Source organism: Calliopsis andreniformis, chromosome 2 (genome assembly GCF_051401765.1).
Source record: "Calliopsis andreniformis isolate RMS-2024a chromosome 2, iyCalAndr_principal, whole genome shotgun sequence".
Taxonomy (NCBI): Eukaryota; Metazoa; Arthropoda; class Insecta; order Hymenoptera; family Andrenidae; genus Calliopsis; species Calliopsis andreniformis.
In genome coordinates, this window is record NC_135063.1 from 14,814,309 (window position 1) to 14,824,183 (window position 9,875).

The following is a 9,875-nucleotide window of genomic DNA, read 5'->3' on the forward strand; positions in this document are numbered from 1 at the left end:
GCTTAACTAGCGCGATGTTTCCCTTTGGAAAAGATCAATCGTGTCGATACAGTCCATGGCGCAGCAACACACGAGATTTGCTTCCTGATCCAACGGAAGGGACTGCTTTCGCAGAACTCGGTGTTATGTAAAAGGAAGGAGCGAATCGGAAGTGCGAAAATGATGATGCACGATAGCAGACACGATATTATTCAGCATTGACGTGTTTGAGGAGATGTCTTGGGTTCTGTGTTACAGATCACTGTCACTATTCAATAAATGTGTGTTGGGCAAGCTGTTCTGGGTTTGTCGTGTGACAATTGGCATTGTGAGTTCCGAGTTCGGAGTCCTGTTCCTCAGAATAAGAAGATATTGAGAAGAAACTGTACACAGAATGAGAAGTTCCTCCACTATTCCTCAAATTTATATTAAGTCCACTGTCCCATATTCCTCAAGTAATAATTGACACTATGAGTCTTGAGACCTGAGTCTTGAATTCTGAATCCCTGAGGCCAGTATCTCAGGGCAAGAAGATATTGAGAAGAAACTGTACACAGAACGGGAAGTTCCTCCACTTCGAGCTTCACTTTTTGCACAGTGGTTGGTACTGGAGCCACCAAGGGTCCGTGTCCTCGATGACTGGAGAACGGATGATAAATATTGCAGAGTGACACGCGGAAAAGGACATTCAGCGACTAAGGCGACAGCGTTTCTGAGTTTCGGTCCGATGACAGTGACTCATAGAGCAGCGTGTAGCCGTGTCGTATCGAGACCCTTTTGTTATAAAAAGAATCGACGCACCACGCAAGTAAGATTGCTACATCCTTCTGGTTGGTGCCAACGTTGCGTTAGTGTACCTCGTAGGTGTTCCACTAGGTGTACATACCTAGTTTCCATTCCCGTCGCACAATGATAAAGCATATTAACGCAATATACTGTGTACGGTGCAATGGACACGACCGAATAACAATGAACGATATTTCCTTTGACTTTTAGTCAAGTACCCCCGGGTACCGAGTACTTGAATACCTTTCTCCTTTCTCTCTCTTTCTCTCTCCCTTTACTTAACTTCTCGTTGCATTTGCGCGCGTATGTACAGCTAGGAGAAGCAATATTACGCATAAGTGTTTGTACGGCCGTAAAAGGAAACTTTAATGCTTATTGTTAGTAGTGTTAGGTGGTACATACAATCAGCTGTGAAACAAAACAGCAATTAATTTATTTTCGAACTATTTTTCTATAGAAATTTCTTTTATTAAATTTCCCAGGATTATTGAATTTACTTCTTTCTTTGATAATTATGGGTATTTTAATTTGGTGATTAAATTATATTTTGTATTTAAATTTGTGTAACTTTGAAATGCTCACTTAATGAAAATTTATGACTGCAGTCTATTGTGAAAGTACCTATTTGTCACATTTCACTCTTATTATTGTTTTCTATGTGACGAAAAGCACAATCTCACAAACTCTACCGAGAATAATAAATGTAAAACGCAAGTAGCTTCCTTTCAACTCCTTTCATCGGTTTTTTTTGTTTATATATACCGTTAGCCTACATACCTTTAACCTCCGTCTATGGAGAACACAGTACGCGAAGCAGATATTTATTCTCACATTATGGAGTATAGAAAGCAATTATTTGCACTATATTATTTTGTTATCATGTTGCATAATTTCAACAATTTTTGCTTCAAATAATATACTAATTACTCTGTTAAATAAGCGTGTTAATTAACAATTCGAGCAAATTCGACGAAAAAGACTTCAGCTACGTAGTATAGGAGTTCTAAAAGTGTGGTGCAGGTATTATTTAAATCAGCTTTTAGCATTTAAATGAAATGAAATAGTCGAGTGGATACAGTAGCCACATCCGGTCAGCTAAAGATGATCATCAGAGTAATATAAGCAAACTCGTAGGAACTGTTGCGTACCAAACCCACGCATCCGCTCAGGTGTACTTAAAAGCTATGCACGCTGAGCTATAAAATATATTTCCACTGCATTGCTTGCAAAATTGAGCCAAAATACAATCTTTCCTCGAATTATAACAAAATTAAATCTTCACTTGATGGAATCGTGAGTACTTAAATAAATCTTCACCGAAGCGGATGCTCGATATCACGAGAAGAATTAGTGAGCAGAGAATTAATTCTCTTCACGAAGAACAATCTAAACCAGACCTAAGTGTAGCACGCACGCAGGAGCTGGTCGAACGGCTTCATTTTTGAGGATAGATTGCTCGAAGATAAAGTTGCAGTTGCTCTATTCCGTCACTTGGGACGCAATTAGTACTGCAGTATCATTACGTGACTAGAATCTACTAATTCTATAATTGCCAATTCCATTACCAGAATCCTGGTCTTCATGGAGTAGAATATTATACCTAATCGTTGCAGTCGTTAAAAGGTAGGCGATTGGATCGATGAATCACCTGGTCGTATCTATCAACCATTGATGCAAAACGTCTTGTATGTACTTATTTGTGCATAAGTACTAACATCCTGGTCTGCATTTTTGGTTCAACGTCTAAGAGTCTCAAAACTTGTGTGTTTAAATATTGATACCAGAGGAGATGGAATATTTATTAGCCACTCTTAAGGAACATTCGAGACCTACTTATACCTTCACCACCAGTACCTAATATCCCCCAAGCTCCCTTTAAAACTCACTACATAGGTACTCGATCTCAACAGCGGCATCACTTTTCCTCGAATCGTTGTCACATACACACATCAAAGCACACGTGACGCAACACGAGACTGTCTTTCAGTTCCACTATCACCTCTCATACGAGCCTTCTGCCTCGCACCGAACTGAAGAAAATCCTAATATATCGAAAGGACGATGTCAACGCAGTCGAACGAGTTCCCCGAGTCGGCTTTCACCTTACTCCCGTGTCAAAAACACGGCGAAACAACGAGCCTGTACACCTACGCGTCCCTCCAGCACCAAGATTCGATCTTTCGAAGCCAGGATCCCTAGACTCTCCACTAGACGGATCGCTATCGAGCCACGGCGACGTTCATTCCCGCAAATAAAAGAAAACGACGACGGTGCAAGGTGGTGTCACCTTCCTCGACCATTACCCAGCGATATTAAGGGCACACTCGATGCGTCGTTGGTCGCGCTAGTCGTCCACTTCCGTCTCCGATGGAGGAACGCTCGAGGATACGCGGCAGTTGGCCATGTCCGAGGAAAAGAGGATCGGCGGAGCAGTGACAGCGAACGTTGCCAGAGTCAGGTACGTACCTGGACCGCGCAGCCGCTTTAGGTCTTCTGGTGAACCGAGCGGAGAAGCAACCGGTGAAGCGACCAATCGCCGCTCCTTATCGCTGACGCGGCGTGCAAGCAACGGGACGTAGGTGTGCGTGCCGATATACATACACAGGTTCAGGTATCGCCGTGTCGTATCGGTTGTTTAGCTCTCCGCGCGGGTTTGCGGCTTTTGCCCGCGCGGCTCGATCGAGGGAACACCGCGAACTTCACCGAACCGACCGATCTCTCCGCTTTGGTCCCTTCGGTACGCCTCGCTTTGCCTCGGTTCCACTCGGTTCGCTTTTGCCTCCTACTAGCGGGGGCGTGACTGGACGTACATTAGACGACAGTAATGCTTCGCAATGCTTCGCAATGCTTCGTCTGCGATGTCAACGACTGGGGACGCGATACTTAATACGGGCATTTTGTGCGACTTTCCCTTGCCAGGGCGCACTTTTCCTCTAGCCTCACTCCTTCGGTTCAGATGTTTCTGGGTTTTGGGAGAACTTTCGGGAATGGTTGAAGCTTGCTGATGTGTGGGGATATTGCCATATGTAGGGTCACTCGGGAAACTGGAGTGGAGCTTTGGTCCACGTGAAAAGAGAACAATCTTTTACTTCTTGGTACCTCAAATTAATAGCTGATGGATTTCGATTTTAAGATTTTCAATCATTTTCTTTCATAAGCTTCTTCTTTGTAATATGTTTGTAGTAACAGGAGCCGTGTACTGGTACCAATCATCTTGAAATCGCTCTCGGTGAAAGTGCACTGCTTGGAGAATTGAGGAGCTGCACTGCCTAGCATCCTCTCAAGATGCGCCATGAAATTATCGGGAAAGACTGTTCGACTTCTGCATTTCTTTCTGTTTGTACTTCAAATAATGTGATTCACGACTCGTTATCGTGAGACTTAACATCATACTGACGCTAAACGTTTCATAATTTTGTGATCTGGCTTTGTCTCTTCCTCGGTGCAATCGTAGTGAGTCAGATCATCAATAATTTCCTTCCTTCGGGCAAAGTCGATTGTGATGGAATGGAAATGGTATCATCGGCGAGTTCTATTTTTAGCTCTCCATTTTCTTCGCAATTTTATTGCTTCTATTATAATTAAAGGTTAAACTGGAGAATTGTTCAGACTGAAAGTCCTCGACCTGGATAATATGTGGTAATCTTCATACAAAGTTTCATCTTTTCGCGATTCACTTCCTTCTTCTTTCTTTCTTCGTCCTTCCTGCGACCATGTTAGGTCGTTCATATGGGGACTTCCCACGTTTCCAAGTGAAATATTACATGATTTCATGCAAAGGATATGCGTGTACCATCAAATTCCTGTAGACTCACGATGCCATAACTTATATTCAGATAATTGTTGTTAATTACACAACAGTTTAATGCGATGCTTGCATAAGGTGACTTCTAATGGCATGTAATTATTAATATCTTGAAAACTAAGTGTTATGATTATCTGTATGTGTTGATAAACAATGTACAATTCGAACGAAATAATGTTTTGATTCTGAAGTTTTGAGGTCATTTGATGTTGGATATGATTTTCAGTCATTGAATTCTTGAAAGCTACTACAAGTTACTAGTATGAAAATTGTAGCATATTATCAGAAAATTAACGTGACCCACATTATTTCAGAACACTTAAGCTAAAAATATTTTTATCGTACAATGCCTCCAGTGGAATGATAAAATACTGTAGAAATAAGTATTTTAAAATGTTGAATATATGAAATCCTTTAGAATTAAACACGAATTATTAAGAATTAATTAAAAGCCACCCTGTATATGATCACTCTGGCGCCAGCCGCATTATTCACCGCAATTAAAAATATCTTTGTTAGCATGTACCAAGCAGTGTTGACTCTAATCTATGATCGAGATCACGTAATTGTATCTCTATCTATTGGTGTCTCAATAATTTATATCGCGAAATAATTCCGTGACGCTATCGTCTCTCTCAATTTTTTGATGTCACCATGTTGATGCAGTGAATGAGAACAATCTACAACGCGCATGTTACTTCCATCGTGCTATCTTGCATCCTATGAATTACAAACAATTTATTGGTAGTCAAACGTAATCTGCAGGGGAACTAGTCATGGTTGGCAATGATCTATAAATAGATCAGTAGTAAAGCCACTGTTTTATGAATGTTTTTAGAACTTCTGCTCAATTTTTTAAAACTAAAACTATCTGGATGTCGATGTCTAATTTCAAATAATAGTATGACCCCTTTCAGTGTCGAGAAAGTACAGGACAATAAAATGGATGGCAACTTTTCAACAGATTAACACAAAAAGTAAAGCGGAAAACGCGGGCAAGCGTGCCTTATGTTCAAAGCTGCACTCGCGACTGCGCTCTGTCATTTAGGCTTCACGCAACGTCGAACAATAGCTTTCCCATCATTAAAATAATTAATTATTAGGTACATAATAAGAGACGAGTAACCATTGCACTTCGTATTATTCAATAAATTTCCACGTAGCCTAGTCTGCGCTTCGTGAAACGTGAAATCATCGTGTGGACGATGTTGTCTACGATATTCTTCATTCACCTGACATTTTTATCTGATATGTACACGAAAATTAGTCCATTACACGGGTAATTTCACGTAATTTAGACTTCTGACTGTGAGTAAAAGAGAAAATCAAATTATCATACAGATCATTTCATCTACTTCCAATGTTACACTGTTCCTGTCTATATTTTGCATTCTAAATAAACAGAATTATTAATAAATACTTTTGATCTCAATATAGACTATTTTAATGTCAAGCTAATTTTTCGAATAGGCTAAATTGGAAAATAGTAACAAAGTGCATTTAAAGCTTGCAAAAGTGAGCCATGACCAGCATGTTGAACAGAGATAAAGTAGCACAAAGTTATAGTTTTCTCCATTATCATGCCAAAGATATGTTTATTGCGGGTCACAGAAATTGCAACGGCGATCCCCGTATAGGTATGTATGAACGTCGGCTGTCCCGTTAGTCAACCTTAAGGTTTAAGGTTTGTTCTTCCAAGTATTACTTCGAGCTTACTCAAGCTCGAGTGTGGAGATTTCGCAAGTATAATTAATTGTTAAATGTCTTGTATTGAACTGTAGTTTCTTCTGTTCACCAGAAAATTTCATCAGTCACTTAAGACCAATATTTACCAAAGTGTACCATTCTAATCACCAAGAACTTTGGATATTTGCATGTAGATAATTTTCAGTGAAAGTCGTATGCAACTCAGACTGGTCTCGATAACGTTTCCAAGCTTGATTGAGTTATGGATAGGTATCACAAAGCTCTGAAGAAAAAATGAGGCACATAGAACTTTTTTACGAAATTGTAGACTGACTGGATCGAAATTAAATTAATTACGACTATTAAAACTATTTCCATGGTATAAATAAATTATTCTCAAATTCTTGTCACATTATATATTCCCAATCGCAGAAACCAGGACACCCGCTTCTGGACACCTGTTCACGCGTTGAGCAACTCCATCTCTTTTACTATCCACCTATTTAAATTTATTCTATGCACTTGGAAACTTGGACTCTAGCTTCGAGCTGTATATACATGTATATAAATATCACGGGTTCCTTATACTCCGTGTGAAAGCGCCATTCCACTCGACTCCGACTATATGCTACGACATACAGAAAGACGAGACTCTCGTTCGCACGGAGGGTCACAGCTAACCCTGAAGGAGCAGTCATTGACATTGAGAGAGAGAGGGAGGGAGAAAGACCGTCGTGAAATATGACTAATATCGTACTAGTGCCTCTATATGGAAGTTTTTCGCGTTTCTAATCGTTGACCACCTGTACAGCTACTTAACACGAGGTCGATTTCGATCCAGCAACCATTTTCTAAATCTGTACTACTCAGAAAAATTCCTCGACTTCCGCTTACCGTTTGCAGTATAAATACATAGCATGTTCTATAAGGTAATCCTAAAACGATGATGATCCTAAGTATTTCGAAACAGCTGGCCTAAATTGTCTGTACAATTAGCTTGAACAATAAAAGTGAAGGTAGAATAGAAATAGAGTATCAGGCATAATTACAGTAACTATAACACCAGTTAGATTGTATGGCAGAGTAACATTAAAACCTGTACGTATATCATCTAAGCATTTGTCTAATTATACACTCGTTGGCGCCAGGAAGGCATTGCTAGTAAAAAATAAGACCGCACTCTCTTCAAGCTTCGCGATAAAACCTTTGCTATGCATCCCAGATATTACGATACCAGGAACTGTTCGTTTCAGCCGATCAGAAATACTTCAGCTACTACTCAAACGTGAAAGTTCCTAGCTACAACCTGTTAATGTAATTACTCGAAATATATATTATAAATTCCGAACAGCTATTCTACCGGGTTTCAGCGTGCTCAGCTGGTATGTATAAAGTTCTGGATATCGTTAAAACAGGTTTCTCGCGAACGTCTTATTCCCGACGATTCAGTATTCGACAGCCACTCGCTGCGCCTCGAGGTTTATAGCCTCGAGGCTGCGTAGAAAATATAACGCAAATCGTTTTGATAAACTGTAAAGTGTCGTGAGGTACTAGGTGTAAATACGGCTCGACCCAATGCCCCTCGAATCACGTCCAGGTATTTATCCTTCGAGGGAGGTCGATCATCCGAAGTAACGGAAACAAGGAATTCACGACGAGCGCGCCATTGGTTTTACATAAAACTCCAAACGCTCGTTGAACTCCGCACAGAGGGACTACCGACCAAATGACATTCCTAGACATACAACATTCCATTGGCCATGCCTCGAAGCATTCAAACTCACAGCTCCCTCTTCCAAGCGATCCTGAGACCGCACTCAAGCAATGCATAAATAAAAACAACTGAAACAGTTCTCTTCCAGAACAGTCACTTATACTGCATCCATGATAACACAGGCACTCCTTTTCTCAATGAAAATCACTCTTTTTGGTTCACACGAAGATCTAGATCAAGCTACTCAAAGATATCCAAAGTATACTGCCTCCTCGAAATATAGTGACTTAGGGAGTCCACTCAAGTGGCGTGCTCTGCGATTCTCTTATGGTTACAAGTCACTGAATGTGTTCTTCGCTAGTTGGTCCAGGTCTGTACCTCATTTGACCACATCTACTTTCTCAGTCTTCAGGATTCACGAGTTCTCATTACGAACAGAGCTGTTCCAGCGATCCAAAGACCTAGCACTGCTCCTGAGTCCTTCCTAGGCGCTTCGCCTGTCTACTCCAAAACCACTCCCGCTGTTTATACGAAGTCACCATATTTCAGGGACACAGTATACCCTGGTTACAATTGCTATCCGTTACCCTTGCTCCTCTTCGGCCGATCCCTGTTGCGCGATGCGAAACACGTCTGTCGTCGACATGGTGCTCCACCAGGCAGCACTGTTGACACTCGATCACAGGTCACATATCGGAGCCGCTACTCCGTCCATTCTTCGCTCGAGGATCTTCTCCACGGTTTCGAATCCACGATGCCGCGCACTGGGAGATCCACGTGTGAACGCGTGCAACTCGTGCAGGTTAAGCTCGTGTCCAGGTTGGTTGGCGCCCGTCAAGGCTACACAGCACTGCCAACCGCGGTACCACGCGAGAGTGGCGTGTTGGCGGCGATCTACGCGGAATCGCTGGGCCGCGCAACCGGTCGCGGATCTACGGATTTTCCACGATCCACGATTGGATCGGGTTCGATCGAAAAGCGATGAAGAGCGACGCACGGCAGCGGTCGACTCACTGCAGTCTCGTGTTCACTGTCGCGGCGGTCACGCCGCACCTTTGCCTCTGTTGCCGCTGTTCTCTCTTCCTTCTACCTGTGCAGACGCACGCACACCAGCATTTTTCTTTCGACAGTGTGTACCGGTTGCCGCTTTCGTAGACGCTCGTCCGTCTGCGGATGAAACGCGTGCCTTTTACCTGCGCGCACTCACACTAACCCAGACGGGGATGCCATTAAATGCGACACACCGCTAGCTTTTGGCTGTATGTAGTCTCTATAGAAATAATGTAGCGTGGTAGTATAGGTGCTGTATAATGTAGATGGATAATAATAATTAACAGTGGAGCTTTAAGAGGCTAAAATTCTTGTCTCCTAATATTTCGGTTACTCCATTTTTCTCGGTACCTAAAAATGGGAATTTTATTTTATTTCACTGTTTGTCTGATTTTATGACCACGATTAACTGCGACAACTGTACTCACTCCAGCACCACAGTTTTTCCACTGTGCGTGACTGACGATTTCTACACGTACGGATATTTATCTCTGACTGGCGACTGTGTTGAACAGGTTCCTCGAGGTGTGTGTGCAGGTATGTAGCGTTGAGGGGTCTTGATTGTGTTGGGACGAACACACGTGTCTGTTCTACGTACGCACGCTGGCTCAGGTAGATGGTGTCCCCTTCATTTGCATACTGTCTCGCGCGTAAATTTTAACTGGCTGTGTCGATGCCTGCGTGCCGCTGTCTTTGACTTAGAAAGAGTGGGTGATAGGACCTTTTCCTTTTCTCTCTTGTTGATGTCAACACGATGAGTAGGTTCTTGGTCCTTCGTCTGCGTAGGATTGTGACAATGTGTTCCTTCCAGGTATGTATACGTACAGGTAGGTTCACGATCAACTGTGGGACCCT

The 9,875-nt window shown here is 42.1% G+C and overlaps 1 protein-coding gene across 6 annotated transcripts in view; it reads right to left on the minus strand.

Annotated features, from left to right (window-relative positions):
• LOC143188497 (uncharacterized) overlaps positions 1-8,693 on the minus strand; it is a 40,431-nt gene extending 31,738 nt beyond the window's left edge. For all 6 annotated transcript variants that reach the window (XM_076392801.1, XM_076392798.1, XM_076392800.1 and 3 more), the window contains exon 1: positions 8,558-8,693. In XM_076392801.1, the coding sequence (XP_076248916.1) occupies positions 8,558-8,616 (59 nt within the window). In that variant the 5' untranslated portion in view covers positions 8,617-8,693. The remainder of the gene's footprint in view (positions 1-8,557) is intronic.
• Positions 8,694-9,875: the final 1,182 nt, after the last annotated feature.